At 52.8% G+C, this 27600-nt stretch overlaps 1 protein-coding gene across 1 annotated transcript; it reads left to right on the forward strand.

Moving 5' to 3' along the window:
• On the forward strand, positions 1-25649 carry LOC111157862 (phosphodiesterase 1B). The gene is made up of 15 exons (XM_022519559.1): positions 1-110; positions 16567-16680; positions 17568-17750; positions 17953-18019; positions 18355-18471; positions 20722-20862; positions 21262-21362; positions 21469-21594; positions 21730-21831; positions 22880-23000; positions 23316-23397; positions 23728-23836; positions 24312-24442; positions 24985-25104; positions 25620-25649. The coding sequence occupies exons 1-14, from the start codon at positions 1-3 to the stop codon at positions 25086-25088; spliced, it is 1608 nt and encodes a 535-aa protein (XP_022375267.1). The 3' UTR covers positions 25089-25104; positions 25620-25649.
• The last annotated feature ends 1951 nt before the right edge of the window (positions 25650-27600 follow it).

Here is a 27600-nt window from a genome sequence, read left to right on the forward strand (position 1 = left end):
ATGGAGCTGTCCCCCCGCAGCCCTCCCGAGATGCTGGAGTCGGATTGCCCGTCACCTCTGGAGCTGAAGTCAGCCCCCAGCAAGAAGATGTGGATTAAGCTTCGGTCTCTGTGAGTCCCAGGCCGGGAGTGGGGGGAAGGGATCTCAGGGAGCCTGGAAGTGGTGGTGGTGGCGGCGGGGTGGGGGGGAAGTAGCCGGAGCCCGGCCGGTGGATTGTCTCCCGCACACATGTTGGCAGGTGCGAGGAAATAAGCTGCCCTGACACGCAGGGTCAGGCCACATGTGCAAGGCGTGTGCGGAGCAAGCCAGCTGGTTGGAGCGGGTTTAGAGGAGTTGCAAAGCTAACGCTGTGCCTGTGCCCGTGGACCCCCGGGTGACACACGCAGCGCGGACAGGAGGCACATTATGCGCGGTGTGGCAGGGCTGCAGACGGGCAGCATTCAGGATGTGCCGGGCTGACTCACACGTATCCGTGTGTAGGGGTGTGCAGATGGGAGACACACATGACATGTGTGTGCGCGAGTGTCCGTGGGACACACAGATGTGTGTAGAGTGATCGCACACAGCTGCAGATCTAGTGCGTGGGGATACTTGTGCCAACCTGTGGGTCATATGTATCCCTGTTGGGATTGGTGGTTTCTGCCTCCAGCATCTTTTAGGGGTTGGGGATGGGGGGGGCGCTCCATACCTGAGCTGCTCAACACTGGGGGCCAGGAAGCCCCCTGTACACAGTAATGTTGGGGGCTGTAGCTGGGATCTGGGAGAGTTGGGGTGGAGCCCCTACCTGGGAGCTGGGGTGGTGGTGAAGAAAGATTGATTGACAAGGGCAAGGCAACTGTCAAATCTTTTTGTTGCTGTAGGTCTCCCAAGGATCCCCAAGCACATTTAGGCATCTTTTCTTGTTGTGGCAGGAGGAGGGCATGGGGGTGGGGGCTGGATAAATAGGAAAACCAGGGACTTGGGTGTCCCTACTCCAGTCCCAGGGGAGGGAAGCAACTTTTCTTTCTGTTCTTCAGAGATGGAAAGGAGTGGGTCAAAGACAAACCAGGCAGCACCTTTATCTCCCAGTCAGCCGTCTTCGGGTAACCTCCGCAGTCTGTGGATTCTTGATCAGAGAATGAGGGAAGGTGCCCCTCTCCCCGATATGACTCCCAGTGGTCCCAGGAAAGAGACTGTAGATGTTCAGTGAGGCAATGCAGGAACCATAGTCCCGAAACCCAGTTCCTTCCCATTATCCTCAATAGTGAGCCCTGAAGCTTTCCATTTCTGGGGTCCAGTGGAGGGAGAGATGGTGGTAGGAGATGGAGAGATGCTAGCGATTGTTTTGTTTTTTAAAATACTTCACCTGTGGTAATAAGATGACACCTTGATATTGGGTGGGTGGGTCTGATTTATACTTTAGCTGCTTAGCGAGGCCTTAGGGAGAACTGAGGCCAATGGGCAACAAGGCTTGGCATCCAAATGTGCTTCTCAGTTCCTGTCCTTTGCTGCCTCTAGCCAATGCAATTTGCTGGGCTCTGTGAAGCGCAGCCTTGGAATGAGTTCTGGGATGAAGAAATGGAAAACCGGATTGAATTGATTTTTGTTGGGAGGAGCACCGAATGATTCTTGATAGAAAATGATGCTCTGTTAATGGTAACTAAGCTGGGGGGGGTGGTGGTGGTGGTGGCAGGTAAGGAAGTGGTGGAAAGGCAAAGAAGGGGGCTCAGGGTTTATAAATGGGAGAATTCAAGGTGTCCCAGGATGGCTTCCCCCCATCATATATTTTCCTTACCTCCATTCCGGGTAATGAGTGGGCCATGCAAGGGGGCAGGTTTTCCCTGTTTCAATGTCTCCCATACCTTTCTAACCAAAGTCTTTCTTGGAAGCAAATCACTATTTCTTCCTTTAGTATGAGAAGTGCTCAATGGTGGGAGAAGAGGATCCCCAGAGGAGGCATTGCAACCCAGGGAAAGAAGGGAGTAGAGGCAGCTGCCCCTACACAGTGCATTAGCTGAGATGTCCTTACAGGAGATCATGGTGGACAAGGAGCACTAATCTTATTGATTAAATTATTCCGGTCTTCACTTATTTCAGCAGTTTGGTCCTTAAGAATGTTAGCTGCATGTAATAACTTAGCCAGAAAAGGCCAATTTCCATATTGTTAATCACCAGGAATAGATTCTCAATCTCACTTTCTCAAAGCAAAGAAAGATTTTGATATCAAGGTAGATCCCCACTTGATGGCTTACTGGATTTGGCCCTGTTTGAATATTAGTGAGGCTCTAATGAGAATAGGGTGATAGACACGATTATCTCATGACTGTGTACTGAATAGAAATGAAGATATATAAGGCCTCTACACAACACGTCCTAACCCACCCCCACCACTCCCCCAACTATCCTTTTAATTTCTAATCTAGGACATCTAGATTGTCTTCAGGGAGGCCGGGTTTAGTGTTTTTGCCTCCAGTTAAAAAGCCCATACTAATATAATTTTGCAGGGCAATTTCTTCTTGGGAAGGGCATCCAGGAATTCTGTTTCCCACAGCAGGACTCTGCCAAAGATTAATTCAGAATCTGGAGCATCAGAGCTGAAGAGTCTCCAGCTATGGGATTTCACCTCTACCTAGCATGAAAATTTTCCTAACTAAGCAGACTCAGAAGTGAAGGCATTCGAGTAGCTGGAATAGGGAGTCTGGAGATGATGGGCTGAGTGGGGTGAGCATTTCTGGCCCTAAGATGAAGGATTTGACTGGACTGCTTGCCTTTCTCTGAGACCAGAGGACCTTGAGAAGCCTAGAGGAGGCTCAGGAGCAAGGGGTTTCCTGTGTCTTTTGTGAGTCAAAAAAATCTGTGAAGGGAGATTGGTTTGGCATCCTTAGCTCATTCATTCATTCAGCAACTATTAATTGAGTGCCTCCTGAGGGTCAGGTGATGTGCTGGAGACCGGGGTATGGTTGTGGGCAAAGTAGACACAGTCCCTGCTCCTATGGAGTTCATAATCTGGTTCACATATCTCAGGGGGGTTGCGAGTGGGTGAGGCACCCAGTTCCTCATTTTGCTACCCCCATCCAAGTGCTAAGACTTTACCACTTTGGTTTCTGCCTGATCCTTTCCTTTGGGCAGAGGGGGGGTCTATGGACACAAGAAAAGCATAGAAACGAATTCTTTCTCTTTCTCCCAGGATTGTACAAACATCACTTTCTTCTCTCTGCCCCAGTTTCTCCTGGAATTTTACAGATAGAACTTCCCTTTTCCTTTGGGATACTATAAACACAATCCCTTTCTCTTCTCCTTTCTTCACATGGGACTCAGGACTCCCAAGGTCTAGGCTCTATGTCCTAGGCTGTGGTTCAAGGTCATTACAGCTGAGCTGGGGATTCTTTTTGCTCATCTTTGTTTCATCCGAGTCTAGTATGGTACCTGAAACATAATAGGCACTCAAGAAATGTTGTTAAATAAAGGAATGGACATGGGACGCCTGGGTGGCTCAGCTGGTTAAGCGGCTGCCTTCGGCTCAGGTCATGATCCTGGGGTCCTGGGATCGAGTCCCACATCGGGCTCCTTGCTCTGCGGTGAGCCTGCTTCTCCCTCTGCCTCTGCCTGCCACTCTATCTGCCTGTGCTCACTCTCGCTCTCTCTCTCTCTCTCTGACAAATAAATAAAATCTTAAAAAAAAAAATAAATAAATAAAGGAATGGACAAATGAATTAATGAGTATCCGTGTATATGTCATGGAGCCCAGTTCTGTCTGATTCTGTGGTGCGTGTGCTCCTATGCGTGGGCGGAGGGGGATGGGGGAAGGAAAGGAGGTGGTGGTGTTTTTTGAGAGGGTGATGTTTAAAAGGTACAGGGTTTGAGGACCTCAGGACAGAGCCTGGAACTGAAGGAGTTACAGAGAGGCTATGGAAACGTTATTTGGACGTGTGAATGAGATGTTTCAGGATGAAATCGTGAATGCCTGACGTGTATACATATGTGTCTGGGTGAAGGTTGGCAGGCGGGCGGGGGACAGCTCATGGAGTCAGAGCTCCATGATGATGTCTCTTTGTTTTCATGTTTATAAATGGCACGTGTGATAATAAATAGGTTCAGAAGCTTTGCACTTACTCGAATACCTGAGATTGCCTTATGTATGAATGAGATGATGCATGTGTGTGAGTGAGTGTGTGTGTGTGTAGGTAATGGGATATTATGTACCTGTGATCTTGTGTATGTGTTTGTGACACACCAACATTTTTTTATAATCCTGGAGAGATCAAATGGGCAGGAGGAGGAAGCTGAGGGACTGGACTGGGTGCCTTACCGGTTGATTTAGTCCGCCTTTTGTCTTCATTTTCTGTATGCCCCACGGAGTGACCTTCTGTGGTTCTCACTGGTTTTGAAAGCTGTACAGTGGTTCCCCTTTTTCTGCATATGGTTGTGGAGCTGCTGTGAACATAGCAAGGTAAACTGTGGCCCCCTGGGTCTCTGGAGCAAAAGGAGCACCATTTCTCCCAGGCATTGGCAGTGATGAGTTTTTGTGCCTCCCTCCACGGAGCAGCCCTTCCTCTTTCATTTCCAACCATGGCCAAGGGGATCTCTCCTCCTTGGGTTTTAGATCCCCTCTCCCATCAATGCCTTCTGTCTTTACATTTCTTTCATCAGCTGTGTCTTGAATGGGGCATCTCGGGATGGGAGAGGGTAAAAAATGCTTGCGGTAAGGTGAAGGGAGCTGCAGAGAGAGGGGACATCAATTTAGACCAAAGGAAGAATTTCACAAAGCTCTGGTCAGAAGAGGGGATTAGGGTGGCAGGGTGGTGGGAGGGGAAGAACAGAGGGGATGGTGGGAGACTCGAGTTTGAGTTCACATTCCCATGCTGCGAATTACTAGCTGCATGATCTTGAAGTCACATTCTCTCTCTGAATCTCAGTTCCTCATTTGATATTATGCATGTGAAAGTGGTTTTGAAATGATAAAGTCTGGAGTTCTTTCAGCGTTGGAGAGCTTGCTATATGAAGAGGTGGGGGGGATGGGAATGAATGGGGGACCATTGATTGGATGGGGAGAATGATAAAGATTCAAGAGGCAGGAATATGAATTACTTAATAGGTTTAAGTCCTGGTGTCTGGGACATGATTCAGAAGAGGCTTGTTGATGAATGGTTGTCTGGAGGGGGCGAGACAGGTGTCTGAGCTTAGAGACTAGAATCTTGAGTGGGGCAGTCTTACAAAGGATGTGGGCCACTGAAGTCAAAAGAAAAGGGAAGGACTTAACTCCTATCATCTCTTTTCCCAGTGGTTAGAGCACCTGTAATTCTAAGATGTGGTGGGTGTGGGGAGCTCCAGGACTGCCGTTGGTGAGTTCTGTAAGCGTTGGAGAAACTCTCTAGCATTTATCCTGCATTTCTAGGCCTTGGGGGTAATATGATCAGGTATGCCATATCTTATTTTAGGGAATCCCTAAAGTCCCTGAGAACCCAAATATCACTTTGTTTGCCCAGAAGCCCCAGGAGGCCAGTTAGAAAGACTGAGAGGAAATTTGACACTGGAAAGTTGCATTTGTCCCTTTTGCCAGGAGGAGGGTGAGGTAGGCCAGGGATGCTCTGGTCCTGGAAGGCCAGGTGAGAGACCCAGGAGGGGAGGGGCCTGGACTTCTCTAGACCCCTTTCCACCTGCCTTCTGTCTAGGGAGCTTCTGAAGGCACTGAAATGAGCGGTTGTTTCCCATCTTCCCCTCTTTTTTTGGCCACTCCCATCTGACTGAGATGGAGGAGCAGGGAACCTTTTTCCTCTCTTTTAAAGGAATCACCAAGGATTTGTTTCCAACCTCTCTGCTCCCTCTGCTTTCCTCTTCTTTGATTCCCTTCGAATCCTGTCTCTCTGTCCCTTTCCTCCTTTGTTCCCATCTCTCTTTGCTGGGCTGCATTTTGCTCTTTTCTCTTGTCCCACTTCCTCTATCCCTATTCATTTTGACTGGGCTTCTCTGGCCTTCAATGCCTCTACTCCTTTCTCACCTTGGCTGGGAGCCAGGAAATCCCTGGGGGCTCCCTCCCCCGCCCCCAGGTGTTGGGGTGGTGGCTGTGCAGGGTGAGTCTGCTATGGGAGGACCCTTCGGGACCACCTTAGGAATCCAGCCTCAACTGCTGCGTTCTGCAAGGCCTTTCTTTTGCCTTCTCAGTAACCTCATCCTCCCAGCTCCCCTGGGGAGGAAGCCAGTAATTGCCTTCTGCTCTCAGGGGGCTGATTTTCTCAGGTACGGAAGTTGAGTAGCTATTTTCCAGCTCTCTTCAGGACAGCAGCAAAGAGGGACAAAACCAGGGCAGCAGGTGGGGTGCAGGTGAGGCCCCCCCCCCCAGGGTCTGGAAGTTGTTAGATAATGAGATTGTGCCCTAAGGGAGGAAGACTTAATGGTCCTCCAGAATTGGTAGAGCATCCTGGGGCTATGGAGTGGGATGAGGACAGGGAACTGAGGGGGAAGGAGGGCTTCTGAGAAGGGAAAAGGAGGAAAACAAGTTGTTGTCCATTCAGTGCTGGGAAGTCCCTTATGCCAGTGCTCTTGCCTCTCTGTCCTGAATATCCTGTCCCCCTCCACCCCGCCACCTTCCTGCAGCTGCTCCTCTCTCCTCAGCTCCTGCTGCATCCATGTGGATCAGGAAAGGAAACATCAGGTTAGGATTCTACTTCAGCATCCCAGACCTGGCAGGAGTCCACTGAGTGATCTGGGATAGGGTTGTGGTGGAGAAGCAGGCTTGGTGGGGAAAGGACAGGAGGGATCCAGGTATAGGTCCAGGGGCATGGAGCTGGGAGAAGAGCTAGAAAAAGGGTGCTCCAGGGGGTGCTGTTGGATACAGCCAGGTTCCTGGGTTAGTGGGTTCCACAGCTGCAAAGAGAAGTCAGATTTGCAAATAATTATTGTGGCTGCAGTAGCATGATTTGGCTGCCAGCTGGTGTTGGCACCATTTAGTTTTGGGAAGGGAGCTTGGCTTCCAGGGGGCTTTGTGGTTCTTTGGCAAGCAAGACCTGGGGGCTGGAGAAGCTTCTCTCCTTGCTATTCCTTGGCTTCCCTGCTTCCCTGTTTGTCTGCTCTTGCAGATCTAATGTGGTTCCATCCCTCTAGCTCTTGATGCCCACCATGTTTGGGAACTTTCTGGGGCCTGGGCTGAGGGAGCACACATGCCAGCAGTGTTGCCAAGCTCCCTAAACCCCAACTGTATCTCTACTAAGCAGTAGCTTTAGAAATTCCAGTCTTAAAGAAATACCATAAATCAGATCGCACCAGATTCACCCAAAAGACTTCTTTGTCCTGCTTCTCCTCCTCCTATCTGTTCTTTTTTGGAACGCCAAGAAAATTTGCTGTTGTTTTGATTGCAGCAAGATGGAATAAAGATAGATATGCGGGAGAACTTCCTGAAACTTCATGGAGGTTAGAATGTGACCTTCCTGTGATAAAGACCTTCCTCCTCCTTTTAGCATCAGGTTAGGGATGCGTTGGGGAAGCAGTGAGCGAGTCAGAAAGGATGAACTTGAACCAGGGTATTGAGACCCAGGCATCCTATTTCCCTAGTGCCTCCAAGCCCAGCACTGAATCTGAGAACCATAAAATGGAACAGAGGAGGAAAGTGTTGCCCAGAGGTGGTTGGTAAGTTTTGGGGACAAGGGTTGGGACCAGACCCCAGTCGCACTGGTCCACACTCTTGTGCTGCTGCCATCACACCTGCAGTCAGTCCCTTGCCAAGCTTCCAACTCCATTTCCCATCCTAGGCTGCCTTCCACATCTGCTAGGCCCCCTGGACACAGGGCATCTGCTGGAACATCTGCTGGGATGTGATTTGGAGGGCTGGTGGGGTGGTCCATGTGGAGGTGGTTGATGAGCAGAATTAAACAGTGCTGGGGGGTTAGGGGACAAGAGGGTTGTACAAGAGAACCAGAGAGAGAGAGTTCTTCTGGCCTGGGTCCTGGGAGCCTCCTCTCTCCTTAGCCTTCCTTGCACTTTCTTGCCCCCTGCCCCCCCCTCCGCCCCCAAATTCCTCCTTCTCTTCAGGGCTGAAGTCTGAGGGTGAGGTGACACCAGTGCATGCTGGGCTAGGAGCTGGGATATCTGGGGTCTTTTTAGTCTGGGCTAAGGCTCAAGCTGTTGAGAGTACCCTCTTCCTCATCTGATCTGAGCTGTGCTGGGCTGTTGCTAGGAACACCTGTTAGAAACAGCTTCTGGTCAGGAGGCAGAGGGGGAGTTGTTTTCAGACACAGCATCGGTGGGAGCCAATCCCCTGTTCTAACAGTTCTCCTCCCCCCCCATTCCCTACCTGCCCCCTCCACTGCCTCTGCTGCTGTGCTTCCCAGACCCTCTTCAAGATCTTTCAAATCTCTCTTATTTTCCTCCCTACCCTCTTCATACCTCCTGCCCCCTCCTCTCCCTTCACTCTCTTGGTTTCTGTTCTTCCCACACTACCCACCCCCCCATCCTCCGTCACCCTCCCTCTGCCCAGCTCCTCAGTCCAGTGCCCAGAGATCTCTTAGAACCGCTGCTGTGTCCACCTGGGGCCTGCCACCTCCCAGGATGGCACCCCAGCTCTGCCACCAGGGGGGCTATTTTTATCTCTAGAGCCACCCCCGCCACCATGCCCAGCCAGCTGCCAGAACCCAGGCTGCTCTATAGCAATGGGAAGCCAGTGGAGTGAGGGGAGCGCAGGGCTAGGGTAAGGTGGGGAGCCGGTTGTTCTTGGTTTCTGGAGCTCTATGCTATGCACATTCCCCTTTCTCTTTCCACTGCCTCATGGCCCCTGTGGAATAAGGACCCAGGGAGAAGCCCTGGACATCTGGAATGGTGGCGGCAGGGTGACTAGGGCTTTTCCGCACCAGAGGGCCTGGATACAAGGGTGGGCATAGGAGACTTTTTTCATGGAAGATTCTTTTTTTTTTTTTTTTTTTAAGATTTTATTTATTTATTTGACAGAGAGAGAGAGATCGCAAGCAGGCAGAGAGGTAGGCAGAGAGAGGAGGAAGCAGGCTCCCTGCTGAGCGGAGAGCCCAATGCGGGGCTTGATCCCAGGACCCTGGGATCATGACCTGAGCCGAAGGCAGAGGCTTTAACCCACTGAGCCACCCAGGCGCCCCTCATGGAGGATTCTCAATGAACATTTGTGGAACAAACTAAATGAAAGGTTGGGCGAAGGACTATTCTGTTGCATTCATGCATCACTTTATGGTCCCTAAGGTGCTCGCATGTGATCTCATTTGATCCTTGTGTGAGTGCTGTGAAGCACATACTACTTACCCATTTTATAGACAAGGAAATGACCTCAGGACCTTGTCCTGCCCAAGGTCATGCCTAGTGATAAATTCTAGGCAAAAGTCTCCTGATTTCTTTTTAGTTAAAGATTTTATTTATTTGACAGAGAGAGACATAGGGAGAAGAGGGAACACAAGGAGGGGGAGTGGGGGAAGGGGAGGGAGGCTTCCTACCAAGCAGGGAGCCGGATGTGAGGCTTGATCCCAGGATCCTGGGCTCATGACCTGAGGCCAAAGGAAGACACTTAATGACTCAGCCACCTAGGCAACCTTAGAAAGTCTCCTGATTTTAATTCATATCCTCTTGCCACTGGATTTAGGTGATTTCTTTGGTTTTTTTCAATTTCTGAGATTTTGGAGCCTTGAGATCAGCTGGTTAATCCCTTCCCTCACACCCCCTACCTCCACCCCTACTCCTACCTACTTTCCCATCCCCATGCCCTCTCTGCTCCAACCAGAGTCAGGGTTTCTTATCTTTTGTTCATCCCCCATCCCAACTCCTATTTTTCAGGAAGGTGGGGAATGCTGGGAATCAGCTTGGGAGGGAGGCATTATGGTTGTGCTCCTTGCTATTTTTAAAACTAAATTTAAAGACTAGAGGATGATCCATGATGGACTCTGCTAGGGCCATCATCTGTCTGCCCTGTCCCCCATTCAGGGAAGTCTCCCCAGCTCAGATAGAGGTGTGGTGTGTGTGTATATGCATGGGTGAGTGGATATGTCTGAGATCCCCAGGAAGGGCTGGTGGCTGGCCAATATCCTTTCCTATTAGGAACAGTTAATCATAATTCTAGACTGGAAGGAGCAGGTGTGGGCTGTATGCTGGGACCGTACAGCAGGTATGGGTGTGTGGGGAAGTGGTGAGCAGTCATTCGTCCAACCAGCTTTTGGTTGGGCAAGAGAGCAGAGGGACGGACAAGATATCCTCTGCAATGCTTTCCTAGTCTAAGAAATCTCCACCTTTTGGTAGGAAGGTTGAGGTGAGTGCCAGCTTGAGGTGGCAGGGCCTAAAGTGAGGGCCTGGAGTCAGGTGAGGGGGGGGGAGCTTCCCTGGCTTGGTGTTTGTTGGGGTTTCAGGCTGTATGCAGCCAGCGTTCCTCCACTCCTGTCCTATCCTGGTCCCTCCAAGCAGGCATGGCCACGGAATGGGGGAATCTTGTCCTTCATCCCCTGGGTGTCAGTTCTGGGTTTCTGATTCAGACTCTAGTCCTTTTCTTCTAAAAACACGAACCTGTGTGTGTGTGTGTGTGTGTGTGTGTGTGTGTGTGTGCGCGCGCGCGCGCTGGGAGCGCAGAGAGAATGAGATGGACCCAGAGAGGGAGGGTTTCCTTTCTTCCAAAATCTGCAGCAGCCCTGCTTCATGGCTACCAGGAGTTCACTGGAAAACAACTTGTAGATGTTTAACTTCATCCCTCTCGTTGCTGTTGAAGCCCACTTCCACTTGTCCCAGCACTCAGTGAAGCTGAGAAACAGCAGGTTCCCAAACTTCATTTGTTTATAATCATTCAAGGCTTTGGCACAGTGACAAGCTTTTAAAATTTCTCTCTGCTTTTGTGGGATAGAGGCGGGGAGGAAGGCTTCCCGTCATAAAATTTTGGTGCTTGGTCTGTTTCTTCTCTTTTACCTTTCTCCTGTCATACTCATCCCCACGGGTCCCCTTTCCTCATTTCCACATCATCCCCAGCCCTAGACTCTAGATGAAGGAGAAGGCGGTGGCGCTGAACTCTCCACTGGATGCGTTCTTCTTCACCCCGGGCTCTCCTCCTTAGCCCCGCCCAGCCTCTCAACTGACCAATCGCCGCCCCGATGCGCTTGTATTGGTGACGTCATATCACAGCCTATCGGGAGGCGGGCAGGGGCTGTATGCGCACGTCCACTTAGCGCCGCAGAGGCTGGCTTCTGTTCCCCAACCTGAGCGAGGGCAAAGCCTGGAGGCGGAAGAGGGGGGTCCTGGTCCCCAGGCCCGCCCTAGGCTGTCCCATCAATTCTCTTCCTCTGGGCTGGGTTGGCTTCTCCCCAGTTAATGCCCAGTTATCCCCCAGTGCTCGCTTTCCAGATGAGAAAACGGGGGCTGGGAGTGGGAAAGTAACTTGCCCAACGTCTTGGTTTGTCCAATCGAGCCATCCCGACTTTCATTCACTGCTTGGGCGGGGCCTTCCCTCCCTGTGAGCTGGTGTCTGGGTGAGGAGCCCCAGAACCCCAGCTTCAGTGAGCCCCTCCCATGTTGTTTCTGGTTCTTTTCCTCTCTTGGCTTCGGTCCTTTCAGGTGGGCTAAAGCTCCTTTTGAAAAATGGCCCCTGAAGAAGGCTGTGAGAGGGAGCTGAATCGCCTTAGTCCCTCCAGGGGGCTCTTGCGGGCCCCTTCCCCTTCAAGGGTGGACCGCCTGTCCACAGCAGATTCAGGGTGGTTTCCTGTCCCTGCACCCTTAAGCCTTCTGCTAACCTCTTCTCCCCTAAGAGGAGCCCCACCTACTCAGAGCAAGGGGCTGGACTGTGCTATTTCTGTCCTTTCTGGGATTCTTCTGAGAACAGATTCTTGTTTTCCGTCTGATTCAGATGTGAAACTTTTCCCGTGGCCTCTCACCCAGTTGCTGTGGGCTGCCACTCTGTCTCATCACTCCCTTCTTCCTCCAGCCAGGCCCCTCCTGTGCCCCTCCCCAAAGCTCTTCTCTCTGGTCAGTAGCTCAGTTCTTCGGAGACCTGGAGGAGGAAGTTGGGCCCAAGAGGGAGTCATTCCCTGCGGGGGCCCTGGGGGCCCTGGGCGCGGCATTTCGATACTCTGAAGTAGGACACTGTGATTCCCATGGCAAAGCCTGTTCCCGTGCAGAGAAGTCACCTGCAGGGCCCCATCCTCAGGTAGGCACCAGGGGGAGGCACGGAGAGGGGAGGAGGAGGACAAGTTGCTATGGGTCCACCACTAGTAGTTTGGTGGAGGGGAGGGATCAAGGCTTGACAGTCCCCGTATGTTGTGTGTGCATGTGAGTCCACATGTGTGTCCACTTCTCCACCTTTTCCCCTGCCTATCTTGCCCTTTCTCTTATTCTCCTCCCATTCCCATCTCCCTTTCCTTTGTATTGCTTCCTCTTGCCTGTGGCAGGTGACTTAGCTGTGATTTCCCTCCTTTCTCTCCTTTCTCACACCAGCATCCTCAGGACTTCATATCCCTCTGAAATCTCCCCATCTGATCTTAAGAACCCGAAAGGGAAATCCCATCCTTCTTCCAACTCCTAGCCCTTTGGCTTTTGGCTGCCCTGCACTAAGCCCCCTACTTAACAGTGATCTTTTAGGGTGCTGGAAGTAGGACAGGGGCTTTGGAAATTGCCAGATCATCAGCCATGATGGCCCAAAGAAACGAACTGGTGGGGAAGTTGAACTCTTCTGGGCTGTTGGGATTATTACTACCCTGAGCCTTCTCTTTCAGTGGGCTGCCTAGAGCTGGGAGAGACTGGTGCTTTCCAGGGGTCAGGGTCTGAGGCTGTTCCTGGGGTACAGGGGCCAAAGGTAGAGGAGAAAGCAGTGGGTGTGGTGAAACAGGACTAGGGGTGGAGGTGGAAGGATTGTTGTAGAAGATTCCAGTTTTCCTTAGGCCTGGATGGGGACCTGTCAGTGGGTGGGGAAGTAGGACTTCCGGCAGGAGAATGCTGAGGGGAGGGCTGTGGGTGGGCCCGGGTGGGGTGGGGGAGGGGGGGATCCTAACTCTGATCCCAAGGCTCCAGCCACAGATTCTAAAGTGTGGAGGACTTTAGAATCTGAGAGGCCAGTGGCTGTGAGGGAGTTAGAGGAAGGCGACATTCATTCAGCACCTGGATCCTTCTGGCTGCCTGAGTCCAGGTCCCCTTCTTAGACTCCCCATTTATCAAATTCATTCTTTAATCTTTCTTCCCCTTGCTCCCCACTTCTGGTGTCTGGATCATGTTCACTTCAGATTTCAATAGGAACTCTGAAAGAGCAGGGTCTAGAGGTGGAGTCAGGAGGAACTTGGAGGAAAGGTTGTGTGGAAGGCCAGCTACAGCCTCCTTCTCCGCAGGCTCTCCATTAGAGTTTCTGAAACCCTGCCTTATTTTTAAAGATTTTATTTATTGAGAGAGTGAGAGCATGTGAGAGAGAGGAAGAGAGATAGTGTGAGCAGGGGGAGGGGAGGAGGGGGAGTGAGAAGCAGACTTCCCACTGAGCAGGGAGCCTGATGTGGGGCTTGATCCCAGGACACCAAGACTTGAGCAGAAGGCAGACGCTTAACAGACTGAGCCACCCAGGCGCCCCTCCCTTTTATTTAAGGAACATTCGCTGAGCACGTAACTGAGTGCTCTGAGTACAGCAGCAGGATAAACAAGTCATTGTCCGTCCCACCGAGACGCTCATAGTCTGCTATGAGCTGCCAGACACCAGCACTTCAGACCACAGATTGAGGAGCTGTGATGGAACAGGCCTCAGCCTCCCTCCAAGTGAATTACACGATTGAGCCCCTTCTGCCCAACACCTTTGGTGTACAGGGCACAGTTAGGCCCCAGCAGTGTGAGTCGTAGGCTTGCCGGCCTGACTGAGATGGACAGTTTGTGCGACCTTGGGCCAGTTGCTTAACCTCCCTCCTCAGGTGGTTGTGTGACCCAAATGAGGTTTGTCATTATGAAGGAGAGATCGTGGCTACTTTTTCTCCGTTAGGGGGCTTCCCAGTCACCAGTCTGCGTGCATACTAGACTAACTCTTCTCCACCTGGACTTGGGAGGGAGAAGGCAGGCACTTGTTGGTCTGGAGGCCACGAGATGTGAGCTGGGTGGGGCCGGGGTGGTGTTGGTCAGTTCACTAGAATTCCTGTCACATTTATATAGCCCCACTCTGTGTGTCAGGCCTTTTGCATACATTATTTCATTTATTAAATAAATTATAAAATAAATAATAATTCTTATTAACAGGCCCTTCGCAGGTGGTTTGTCGTCATCTTCACTGTTTTACAGAGGAAGGAACAGAGACTCTAAAAGAAAGGTCCGGAAAGCTTCATGTGCAGGGGAGTCATCCTGGATATTTGTTAAACACGTTTGCAGATCCTTGAATCCTACCCTCAGAAATTTTGTTTTAGTAGTAGGTGTGCCGCGAGGCCTAGAATCTCGAATCTCAGTTTTTCGCAAGCATCCCAGGTAATTCAGATGCCAGTGGTCTACAGGCCACCTTTTGAGAGGTTCTGATTGAGATTTAGTGACTTGCCCAAGGGTTCAGGGCCAGGAAGTGATACTTTTGGACCAGGATTCCTGCCTCCCAGAACTGTGGCCCGAGCCTTGGTTTCTGCACTGAAAATAAGGGTGGCAGTTTCTTCCCAACTCCCTCCCTCTAGGCCCATTGTGAGGATAATCTGAGATAACGTAGGAGAAATCCCTTTTTAAAATGCAGAGCTGGCAGCATTGTTAACGATTATGCGAATACATGCAAATGAACACCCGTGGGCTTGGCTGTTCACTTTGGGAGCCCGCGCTGGGATGTGTGTTTCAAGATGTGGGTCGAGAGAGAACGTGGAAGAACTTCGGCAAGTTTAAGTTTGGGTTTTATAAAGGGCTGACCGACATGGAAGATGAGGGCCAGGGTAGGAATCTGGGAGACGGATGGGACCAGAGGCTTTTCTTTCTTTTTGGATTGTGTGTTCCCTATATCCAAGGGTCTCTGGTCACAGGGACTGACCAGGAGAGGGAAGCCCTGGTTTGTGCCTGGGCCCCAAAGGTGGAGCTAACCTCTTTGTTCTGCGACCTCTGGGTCAGCACCCTGGGAGATGCTGGCTCAGTCCCCCTTCCCAGCTCATTGGCTGGGAAGCCTTTTATGTTGTCTGGCCTCTGTTCCACCTCCCTAATGAAGCCCTTGCTGGGCAGAGACTTACTGAAGTCGGCTTCTTTCTTGATGAACCACCGCAGTTTGCACTTGCTGCGGGTGCAGCAGGAAGGCTAGAAGTGGGGTTTGAAGATCACCCACTGAGGAGGCTGTAGGGTCACCCTCAGCTGCTTTTCTCCCATTTTCCTCTTTGCCCTTCTGCCCCATTTGCATTCAGACCGTTCTGGGCAGGACTGCTGGCCCTGAGGTGAGACCTGGCTTGCAATGCTTCCTGAGGCTGGCTGTTTCCTGCACTCCCATTTCAAATCTGCTGAGACCCCGGGACTCTGGAGCTGCTTCTGTTCAGGAGTGCCATTGTTCTCCCTCCCCAGCATCCCTGGGAATTGATGCTAATTTCAGCCTCTGGTCCCTGACTCATTCTTTTTTCCTCCCTGACTCATAGGGTGACCTTGGATTTCTGAAGCCCCTCTCAGTGGGGAATTGTCCTCGCTGCCACTTCACCCCTACCCCAGTGTTAGGTGGGGCAGGGCAGGGCTGGGGGAAAGAGGGAGCAGGGAATGTTTAATTGCTTTCTTTAAAATCACCATCTAAAGTCAAGAGAGTTTTGTTTGCTTAGTGGCTGCCTGGGCCAGATTCGCCAGACTTCTAAGAAGTCTCTGGCTTCATCCCTGACCCCCAGCATTCCTGAGTGCAAAAGATGAGGGACTGTCCCCTCAGGCAGAGCGACCTGGAAGTGAGACCCCCTGGCCTCACCCCCACTGCTTGGGCTCTGGGGGAAGCTGCTGAGGGGCAGAGATAGGGGATGGGTACAGACACACATTGCCAGAGGTTCTCTTGGGCACCGCATCAGGGAGGCAGGGGTTAATCCTGCTTTGTCCTGGTTGATGGATTCTGGAATCATAATCCATTAGCTCTGCCTGAATGGAGTGAGGCCAGGCGAAGAGCATTCAGTCAGATTGGTCTTTGTTCTGTATCTTCAACATCCTTGCCAGGGACAGAGAGGCTGTGGACATGTACCTCCCCCCACCCTGTCCCCTTCCCGGCCATGACCAACCGATATAATGGAAGCATCTTGGGTGCTCTTTTGATTGCTCTTGACCCCACAGCTCACTGCTGGGGGAAATTGGAAGTCTCAGCTCTTGGTTATTCAGGCTATGAAACAGATCATCCCCAGAAAACCAAGCCGGGGGCTTGTACCTGCCTCAGTCTGCTGGGCCCCGGGCAGTGTAAACAAGTTTTCAGGGAACTGGCCCAGGGGAGGTGTGGGGAGATCAGAGGTAGGTCTCGATGGTGGTGTCAGAAAAAGGCCTGGGGTTAAACTTTGGGGGTATGTAAATTTAATACAGGCAGTGGCAAGAGCCCGGGATGAAACACCCTAGCTGCGATCCCACCCTTGTTGGAGAGAGTACCTATCTGTGGAAGACTGAGGCACCTTATCCAAGGGGGTCCTGCTCTTGTGACCAGGTAGGGGCGCCTAAGCAGACCGTCTGTGCCCACTCCCACAGGTTGCGCTACATGGTGAAGCAGCTGGAGAATGGGGAGGTAAACATTGAGGAGCTGAAGAAAAACTTGGAGTACACAGCTTCTCTGCTGGAGGCCGTCTACATAGATGAGACACGGTGAGAGACCCGCTCCCGCAGTAAGACACCTGGCAGACACAGTGATAGGGGTGGGTGGGAATAAGACAGAAGGCTGGAGATAGAGACCCGGGACAGGGCCAGAGCAGGGAAGAAGAGCTGTAGATGGAAATACCACAGAGATAAAGGGGCAGAGGAACAGACAGGGGGTTGCAGAGACCGAGACAAACACAGGCGTCAAGGAGGGAAGACCGTTTCAGAGCTGGAAGGGACCAGAAGGCTCAGGTAGTCCTAACTCTCTGGCCAGTGGGAATCCCTCAAGACCTGTGTGGCCCAGCATGGGAGCCACTGGTCTCATGTGGCTGCTGAGCCCAAGGATGAACCGAGACGTGGATTTGTGGGTGACACGCACGCTGGATTTCAAAACCGAGAGAAAGGAATGTAAAATCTCTCTCTACATTTTGTATTGACTTCACATTGAAATGATACTATTTTGGGTGTATTTGGTTAAAGAAAACTTATCATTAAAATGAATTTCACCCATCTGTTTTTACTTTTTTAATGTGGCTCCTAACCAATTTAGAATTACTTCTACGTGGCTTGCATTTTATTTCTGTGAGACAGTGCTGCTGGTCTCAGGCTCCCTGACAGGTGGCATCTCTTCCGTTTGCTGCCTGAGCACTTCTAGAGTTGTTGGGTCACTCACTACCTCACATAGTGGCCTGTTTCATTATGGGAGGCATCAGAGAGACAGAAATTAAAAACAACAACAACAACAACATGTAGTGAAAGAAAGGAAGGGGAAGGTCAGAGAAGGGAGAGACCTGGCCTGAGTGTTCCTGAGCTGTGGGGTGTGGCTGGGCCCAGCGTCCCTAGGTTGTGGAAGCACCTGCTGTCTTTCTTCTGTGACTCCCCTTCTGGGACCTCAGGCAAATCTTGGACACGGAGGATGAGCTGCAGGAGCTGCGGTCAGATGCTGTGCCTTCGGAGGTGCGGGACTGGCTGGCCTCGACCTTCACCCAGCAGGCCCGGGCCAAAGGCCGCCGCGCCGAGGAGAAGCCCAAGTTCCGGAGCATCGTGCATGCGGTGCAGGCTGGGATCTTCGTGGAACGGTGAGGCTTGCCCTTGCTCAGCCTCCATCTGCCTCTAGTTGCGTCCCCCTTTCCCAGACACTCGGGGCTTCTGGGACCCCACCAGAGCCCCAGTGGTGTTCCCCCCACCCCCATCCCCCAGAGCTCATCCCCATAGCCCCACCTGATCAAACCCCACTTCCCAGACCTTCACTGTGGGCTGCTTCTCATTGTTTGCCCTTAGGATGTTCCGGAGAACATATACCTCTGTGAGCCCCACCTATTCCACTGTGGTTCTCAACTGTCTCAAGGTGAGTGCTGGGTGTTTGGGAAAGAGGAGAAGGTTGGGGGAAGGAATGGTCACTGGGACTTTCAGATTCTTTGTGGGGTGGTTTTTGCCTTCCCTTTTAACTGTCATCCCCCTATTCCTCAAAACAACATTTTGCCCCCTCCAGAGGCAAACTCCTGTCTTTTTGTCTCCCCTGTGCTGGGAAGAAAAAGGCCCACGCTAGCATGTCTTTGTTTTCCTTTTTCCCAGATCTCAGTAAACATTGGGAAGTCCCCCTTGAAGTCTAACTGTAACCCTTGCTGCTGCTGGGAAGCTCCCCTTGGGAGTCTCCCTGCCTAGTCTGTTGTTTCTCCACAGAACCTGGACCTCTGGTGCTTTGATGTTTTTTCCTTGAACCGGGCAGCAGATGACCATGCCCTGAGGACCATTGTTTTTGAGTTACTGACTCGGCATAACCTCATCAGCCGCTTTAAGGTTGGGCAGCATCCTACCCCTGTTCCTGGGCAGGGCTCTCCACTCCCATCACTCCTGTTCTACAAGATTGCCAGCAAGCAGGTTCCACAGGCTCCCTCACTCAGTCTCACTGTCAGGGAAGTTTCCCTGTGCCCACCTGCCTAGTCTTTCTGTCACTTGTGCACCCCCAGCTTCTGACTTCATTTATTGCTTTCCAGAAGATTCTAGGTCTGTAACCCTCCAGCCTAGGATTCTGCTCTGTCCTGCTTTGCTTCTTCCCCATAACTTGTCCTCTTCAGGCTGGCTCGAAGTTCGCCTCCTGATTTCAGCTGTCCTGCCTCCTGCCTGTGGACACCCGAGGCCTAGAGTCCACATGCTGTCAGCCTGTGCCCTTGGGACTAGAATCTCTCCACTTGTTCTCTGGGATGGGGTGGGAGTGGAGAGGAAGGGATAAAACTGGTCACTCTTCCCCTCCCCCTCCCTAGTGTCTGTCTGAGGAGTTTTATGGAGAGGTTTGGCTCTTGGCAAGGCTGGATAGGACCTTATGAGGGGAGGCGAACTCCATTTGCTCTTCAGCTTGGCTGGCCATGAATATGGGATTAAAGTCCTTTCCAGATTCTGTGCCAGGAGGGAGTGTCTTTTGGGAATAGGGACTGGAAAAAAACCACTTCCATGTGGAAAAACCACACTTGGAAGTGGAGGGTGAAGGGGTTGAAGAGTCGCAATGGGAATATTTGGTCAGCATTTAGGTGGGGGGTGGACATAGATATTAGAGTAGAGGAAAACATGTCTGTTCTGAGGGGGCCCTGGGGGAGGTCAAGGGAGTCCAGTTGGAGGACCCTTTCTCAGAGGGCTTTGGAAGACCATGAAGCCATTCTCAGCCTCTACTTTATCATAATAGACTATTGGTGCCTGTGAACCTTTCCTCAACCTTTGACTCCTCATTTTACACCAACTCCCGAGAAGGTTTCCAGAACTTTCCCGAGATGCTCAGTTGTGATTTTTCCCTCAGTGCCTTCCTGAGGCCTCTCCTTCTGCAGCTTCATTATCATCTTTCCAGTCCTGCCCTTTCCAGGACAGCAAACAGCAGCGTCCTCCTTTTCCTAAGAATTTTCCAGCTCATATTTTTCCACAGTGGTTCTCAGACATTCTCCAGACACCAGCTTCTCTTAAACTCTGCTTCCTTTACCTGGAAGGACTGGTTTTGGAGGACCCCGAGAGTGAAAGTGTCAGGTTGGGTTTGGCCCAGCCCCAGTTCACCCTGCTCTGAGGCAGTTAGAGAGAGGGGGGCACTTCTTGCTTTGGTGTTTACTCATGGCAGGGATTCCTGTTGGAGCCACCCTTCTCAAGTTCCACATTCCCGTCTTGGGCACCCAGCCCCTCCCCTGTGTCCCTTCCCTTCCCTTCCCTCCGGGGACACCATGGCAACGCAGAAGCAAGGGCAGTTGTCATGGTAACAGTCCTTTAAAATTCCCTGAATTTGGGGCACAGCCCTTCGAGGTGGGGGTGGGAGATGTTAGGGTCTGACTGATCAGTGGTGTATCTTCTGTGTCTCATCACTACTGCTCATCTCTACAGAAGCTTCCCCAAGTCCTGCACCTTGCTCTCCTCACAGCCTCAGGAGATCCAGGGACTGGTGCAGGCACCAGCCTTGCCCTCTGGGAGCCTGAGCCTTTGAAGGAGGCAGGCAGACTGCAAGGGGATAGACAGAGACAACTGATAGGAGCTGGACAGAGCTCTGGCTCCTGGTGTCCCGCCGTGTGTGTCTTTGTGTGTGTTGGTGTGGGTACAGGGAAAGCCTTCTTAGAGGAGGGGATGACCCATGTCTGCCTGGAAGGATCCTCTCTAGGTCATCTTGCTCTTTCCCCTGCTTCTGAACCCCTTTCCATGGTACTGGATTGGGGATGGGATGGGGCGGTTGGAAGAAAGGAGGGAAGTTTGCTTTTCTTAAAAAGCTCCAGGGAAATAATTATAGCTACTCTTTAGAGAGTACTTACTAAGTGCTTTGTACTTATCTCATTACATTCAAGGAGGTGGTGTTATCTTCGTCCTGAGATTAAGTGTCAGAGGCATAAGATTTTAACCCAAGGTCACACAGCCAGCAGGTGGCGGAGCCAGGATGTGAGCCCAGGTCCACCCGACTGCAGCCGGTGCTTTCTCCCTAAGCCATTCTACCTTCTAAAGAAACATGGCATCGCTGATCTCAGTCCTCGGCTGCCTGCCTTTCCTGCACATACCCCCTGTATCTCGATTTTCTCCCTCCCACTTCAGATTCCCACTGTGTTTTTGATGACTTTCCTGGAGGCCCTGGAGACAGGCTATGGGAAGTACAAGAACCCTTACCACAACCAGATCCATGCAGCTGATGTGACCCAGACAGTCCATTGCTTCTTGCTCCGCACTGGGATGGTGGTAGGTGCCCAGAGATCATTCTGTGATTTAGGGTCTTCTGGCGCAGGACTGGGAAGTCTAGACTCTCCTCCCATTTCCCTTTGTCTCTCTTTGGTTCCTCTCCTTTGGTATTCCAGAGTCTTTACAGAGCCAAATTTTACTTACTCCAGAGAATTCCTGGTGGACCATAATGTCATGGGCAGTGCTGGGGGCGTGTGCTGGGATATAGTGGGAATGTTTCAGGTTGGGGTAAAGGGGCATATTTCACCATTCTGGGAGCTGAGAAACCTGGCCATCTTAGCCCAAGAGCTGGCCTTGAAGAGCAGAAGGGATGGGCTGAGTCGTATAGCCTGGGGCAGAGGTCTTTGGGCAGTGATGGGCAGGGTGAGGCCCTTTTCTCCCCCCCCCTCTCTCTGCCAGCATTGCCTATCGGAGATCGAGGTCTTAGCCATCATCTTCGCCGCAGCCATCCATGACTACGAGCACACAGGCACTACCAACAGCTTCCACATCCAGACCAAGTGAGGGGTGCCAGTGTGGCAGGGGCAGGAGGGGCCCAGCGTGGGTGGGGAGGCTGCCAGAGCCCTCACTTGCAGGGGCTGGATGCGATGACCCTTGGCTCTGCAGGTCAGAGTGTGCCATCCTGTACAACGACCGCTCAGTGCTGGAGAATCACCACATCAGCTCTGTCTTCCGAATGATGCAGGATGACGAGATGAACATCTTCATCAACCTCACCAAGGATGAGTTTGTGTGAGCTGAAGGCGGGAGTGGGCCTCCCGAAGAGACCTCCCTCCACTCCCCCCGACCCTCTCTTCCCATACGCTGGACCTCCGGCCCATCAGCCCTGTGGTGGGGGCTGATTGCTATCTGGTTCTGTCCATCCAGAGAGCTCCGGGCCCTGGTCATCGAGATGGTGTTGGCCACCGACATGTCCTGCCATTTCCAGCAAGTGAAGTGCATGAAGACAGCCTTGCAGCAGCTGGAGAGGTGGCATTGGGGGGAGTGGCTGGGTCATGGCCAGAGTGGGGGCTGTGAGAATTGGGGGCACGTACGTGGGTAGCCGGTGTGCCAGGCCTTTACCTGGGTGGAGACACTCTCCTGGTTCCAGGTGCCTGAGCCCATCTCCACAGTGTGTGTGTGTGTGTGTGTGTGTGTGTCTTGTGTGCGCGCGAGAGAGACGTGTGCACACGGGCCCAGGTTTGCATCTGGGGCACTGTGGGAGGGCACATCGGGCCAGGAATCTGAAATGTACAGTTTTGCTATGGGACAGCCTGACCCTGCAATGTTGGGAAAACCTTCCAACGTTTTTGGATTCGGTTCCTTATTGTGCCATGTGAGAACGAGAGGCCTCCCCGCCACAGCTCGCCGCCACTTCCAACACCAGTAGGGCTAGCCAGAGAGTCATGTGAGGTTAGAGGAAAAAAGCACAGAGCAAATGCCTCGATGACATTGAATGTGGCTTAGAAATAGGTGGGAGAATACAACTGTGTGTAAGAGAGAGGAGACTATGTGTGGGGGGGTCCCCAGGGTGTGTGTTCATGTCCAGTGTCTCTGGGGGACAGTATGCAGTGTGGCATTGTTGGGGAATAATGACAATACTTATGATGATGAGGATGATGGAGATTATAGATAACATCTACTCTCAGCACCGTGGGCCAGACACTGTACTAAATACTTTTGTGTTGTGTGTCATTGAATTTTCAGAACCCTATGTGGCAGATTCTGTTCCTATTTCCTGTTAGGATTGAGGAAAGTGGAATATGAACATTTTAAATAACTTGCTCTGTGTCACACAGCTAGTGTGTGATACGTACAGTGGGGATTTGAACCTGTGCCCCCTGATTCTCAGCGCTTGGCCTGGTTCCACCTATATAGGCGTGTGTATGTGTTTGCGTGTGTGTGCGTGCATGTTGCCCCAGAGGGTGGCTGAAATTCCCTGCAAGGATCCCAGGGCTTGTGATGGGAAGTTAGGAATGGTCCAGTTTTTCTCCTAAAAAGATGAGTCTCCCCTTCCCTTGCCGCCCGCTCTGACCAGGATTGACAAGTCCAAGGCCCTGTCTCTGCTGCTCCATGCTGCCGACATCAGCCACCCAACCAAGCAGTGGTCGGTCCACAGCCGCTGGACCAAGGCCCTTATGGAGGAGTTCTTCCGTCAGGTAGCGGGGCGTCTTCACCCATGCCTGCCCCCCTTCCCCTTGTTCTCCAGGCTCCCACTCCACTTCCAGATCTTCATTCAGCTCCCTGTAGCTTCTGACCTGATACCGAAGCCCTGGGAACAGAGGTCATTTTCCTAAAAGCTTAACCGTGGTAGCATTGCATTTGTGTATCGTCCATTTCCAGGTCAAAGGCACCAAGATGCCTCTTTTCCCACAATAACCCCTGACCTCCCCCAGCTGCACCCCAGAGTGGGGGTGGTCTGAGGCAAGCCTCACAGGAAAGCCTCCAGCTTTCCCACCTTGTCTTCTCCCCAGGGTGACAAAGAGGCAGAGCTGGGGCTGCCCTTTTCTCCGCTGTGTGATCGCACTTCCACTCTGGTGGCACAGTCGCAGATTGGTGAGTGGCCTCGCCCATTGGGAGGAGAGTCCTGACAAGGGGACAGGATGCTTTCTGGGCTGGGGCCAGGCCTCTCCGAGTTGCCATCCCTTAAAACCAGTCTTCCTGTGGAGTAAGCTTGTGCTGGGGCCTGGGGTCCTGGGTGGAAGGCCTGGGGGTGCAAAAGTGGGGTCACAAAGACATCGTTGCAAAGGCTGCCCCCTCTGGGAATTTCTCAGCCTGGGTCACCCTGTCTTACCCGCAGCCAGGGGTTCCATCCACACAGGCGCCTCTGCCCAGCCCTCTGTGTGTGTGGGGGGAACTCTCCATCGTGTTCCCCCTTTACTGCAGGTTTCATCGACTTCATCGTGGAGCCAACCTTCTCTGTGCTGACTGATGTGGCCGAGAAGAGCGTCCAGCCCCTGGCGGATGAGGACTCAAAGTCTAAGAGCCAGCCCAGGTGAGGGTGGCTGGGGCAGCTCTGTCTCCTGGTTCTGGGGGAGGGATGAGGGACTCTCAGAGAGCACCGATCGAAGGGAGGAGGTACAGCCATGGTGGGCCGGTGGAGAAACTTGGCTACCCAAAGCTTGGGACTCTCTGTTGCCTGTCACACAAAGGGGTGAGAGGATGGGGCCAGAATGCTGTGACCTGCACCTGTGGTCCCCTCCAGCCATTTTTGTTCGCTCTGTCTTTATTGCCGTTTTGCTAATGTTGTTTTTATTTTCCTTCCAGTAGCAGGGAGGGTGTGGAGAGGAAGGGGTGAAACTGTAGGAAAAGGGGCAGGGAATTGGGGGTACCCAGCAGTGGGAAAGGGGGAGGATAAGTCTCCCTAAGCTTCCTCCTGGTCTTCCATCCCTGCCACTCTGAGGGCTGTGAAGGCAGTTCTGGAGTGGGCTGGGTCTCACCTCTGGAGTCGGGGTGGGGGGCTGCTTTAGTTCCCAGTGGCGCCAACCCTCTCTGGATGTGGAAGTAGGAGACCCCAACCCTGATGTGGTCAGCTTCCGCTCTACCTGGACCAAATACATTCAGGAGAACAAGCAGAAATGGAAGGAACGGGCAGCAAGTGGTGGGTGCTGTTGGACCCAGGGGGTGGGGTGGGGTGAGGGTGAGGCCTTGTGGGGAGGGTGGCTGATGGAGCCAGAGCAGGTCTACTTTCTTTAAACCCCTGGAGCAACCCTTTGTTTGACTCCCAGAGTTGAGAATGGAGCTGATCAGACTAAAGTAAGATGATAGGAAAGAGTGTCAAGCTGATTGGCCTGGACTGTTCTAGAACAGGGACAGGAGAGAAGATAGGAACAGCCATATTCCACAGCCCAAAGGACCCCATGCATGTTGTGGTCTGTAAATGGTGCCCCAGTAGATCTGGGTGACTTGGTGGCCTTGGCTGGGAAATCTCTTTTCTTTAGGTGTGAGTTGACGGTTATAAATTTTAGCAAGGCTGGGAAAGAATGCTGGGGAGGCTCTTCCTAAGTTGTCATGTGTTGAATGCAGCTCATCTTGAAGGCAGGAGGATGCATGAGAATCCTTTACTTTTCTCCACGTGCTCCTGGCATTTTGGGGAAAAATATTTCTTGTCTGGGTCCCAACTTCCTAAATGCCCCCCTGCAGGTGTCACCAACCAGATGTCCATTGATGAACTGTCCCCCTGTGAGGAAGAGGCCCTGCCCTCCCCCGCTGAGGATGAACACAACCAGAATGGGAATCTGGACTAGCCTGGGGCTGGCCCATGTGAGCCTGTGTGCTGGAGGCGGGAGGGTCTGGAGAGTCTGTAGGGAGTAGAGAGAGCTGGGTGTCCAACATGGAGTCTCTGAAGGGTCATGTCTGGGATTCTGTGGATGCGAGGTTCTTCCTAGCTCTTCTGAGGGAGGAAAATGGAGAAGTGAACACATACTTGAGCCAGGGCCCGAGTTGGAAGCAGGGAAATCTTTCCACCCCTTCTGTCCATTCCCTGCAGGAAGGAGGTAGCTCCTCAGAACAGGGAGGGCCTAAGCAAGGCTTCAGCACCTTTGTGAGGGCTCGGGAACAGGGCCCAGCCAGGGCACAGGATTCTGCGAGGTCGGTTGGGCGTGGCTTCCAGAGCAGCCCCCTGCTCAAACGCTTGGCTGGGCACCCTGTGCAGGCATTGTTGGCACAACTGTGTGTGGGACTGGGGTAGGGGGTGGGTCTGGCGGGCCTTGGAGAAGGTAAATCAGGCTGGAGATAAGGCAAAGATCGGAGCACTGAGGCCTCTCCCTCTTTCCCAGGTCCTCAATGCGTCCAAAGTGTTCAATGTCATCAGCACCATTCATCAGGACCGGCTCCCCCATCTGCTCCAAGGGAGCACGGAGGTTGAGGAACAGACAACCCACCCTAAGGCCAAATGCCAGAGATTGTGGGGTTGGGGGAAGGGCCCCTCCCCACCTGACACCCATTGGGGCGCACTTTAATTTCCCAGCAGCAAGTCTGGGAAACTTCAGGCTCCCAATGGTCACTGTGCCCATTCCCCTGCCTCTGGACTCCGCCCCCCACCCCTATAGCCAGTTGGCTGGCTGGGAGAGGGGAGCTTCTTGGAGGCCTCCCAGGGCCCAGGGGGGAGGGTCAGAGATGCCAGCCCCTGGGCCCTCCCCCATCCTTTTTTGCCTCCAAGTTTCTAAGCAATACATTTTAGGGGGTTCCCTCAGCCCCCCCAGATCTTAGCTGGCAGGTCTGGGTCCCCCTTTTCCTCCCCTGGGAGGAGCTGGAATAGGATAGAAAGCTGGGGGTTTTCAGAGCCCTGTGTGTGGAGAGGGGAGTGGGCTCCTTCAGGGCATGGGATCTTTCTAGGGCCTGGGAATGCAGGGGGTGTTCTCTTTACCCCAGACCTACACTGCTTTAGCACCATCCCCAGACCCCCTCCGCATCCCAATCTTCCTTCCCTCCCATTCTGAAATGTGGACTGGGGGAAGAGAGGAGGCCTTCCCTGGGGTCCTCAAGAACTTGGGATTGGTCTAGGCCCCTGGGGCTTGTCACCTACCCTGACTGTCCTGAGCCCTTTGCCTCCTTCCTCTCCTCTCGGGCTGGGAGGCTCCCATCCGACCAATGTCTGTAAAGTGCTCTGAGGTCTCCCCAGCAAAGCACCTTTAGGATGCATTTTATGAGCAAAGGCAGGAGAGACCAGCTGGGTTGGGGCCAAGGGTGCACGGGGAGGGTGAGGTGTAATCCAGAAAGCCTGCAGTGTTCTCAGAAGGCCACTCCCTGCCCTCCCCCTTCCAGCACCTGCCCAGCCGCTACCGGCACCAAGAGGCCCCTCCCCTGGGACAAGTTCGGGAGTGGTGGGTAGAAGGCAGATGGAAGGGACTCAGGGCTGCTGCTGTTGTGCTTCCTAAAGAGAGCCTGCCAGGCCCTGTGTCCCTTCTTCTCAGGCTCTCTGAGCAGCCTTGTCCCAGGAAAGGCCTAAGTCCAGGTGACTGCCCTCCTCTTATCTTGTAAATACCAACCATGCATTTGTACAGTGGGCCCTGTTCCTGTGAAGTCCATATCCATGGCCCCCCACCCCCCCCCCCTTCCCACTTCCCCCCCCCCCCCCCCCCCCCGCAAGTGGGGCAGAGACGCATGTGACTCACCCCTGCCCTTGGTCTCCCAGAACCCTGCTATAGCCAGAGATCAATAAAGAAGGGAGACCAGGCCTGGTTGTGTTTCGTGTTCACTGGATGGAAGCATCTTCATGTATACTGTCTCTGTGAAGCTCGAAAAAATCCTGGTGTGGTGTTCTCCCTATTGTGTATGTGGGTGGGGATGCTGCCCCCCCCCCCCCGCCCCCAGGTGAGGTCTTGCCTGAGGGCACACAGTAGGGACTGCTGAGGCTCTCGCTGCCAAAGTGCTTCTTCTGTAAGGAAGGGCGATTCTTGCCTTTCCTCCTCCCCTCCCCACTCCACCACCTGGAAAAATCAAAAGCAGTGGGCAGGAGAGGCCTGGCTGGCCAGGGAAGTTTCTTCCCCTGTTCTGGGTTTTTGTCTTTTGCCCTGGCCCCTCCGTGTCTTAGACCAGGGAGAGAGAGGCTCCCCAGCCAGGGCCTCTTCGTTAACAGCCATTGTGTTCTCAATCCAGCTTTGCTATCGGGTTGGAATAGGGGTGGTGGTCTCCTCATCGCTGGAGGAGGGATCACATCCTGAAGCCTGGGAATCACTGAGGCTTGGAGGGCAGGCAAGGAGGCATCCACACAACACAGCAACCCCTTTCCCTTGGGCCAAGGGCTAGGATGCAGTT

The sequence above is a fragment of the Enhydra lutris genome, unplaced genomic scaffold, assembly GCF_002288905.1.
Source record: "Enhydra lutris kenyoni isolate GAN:26980312 unplaced genomic scaffold, ASM228890v2 scaffoldscaffold56, whole genome shotgun sequence".
Taxonomy (NCBI): Eukaryota; Metazoa; Chordata; class Mammalia; order Carnivora; family Mustelidae; genus Enhydra; species Enhydra lutris.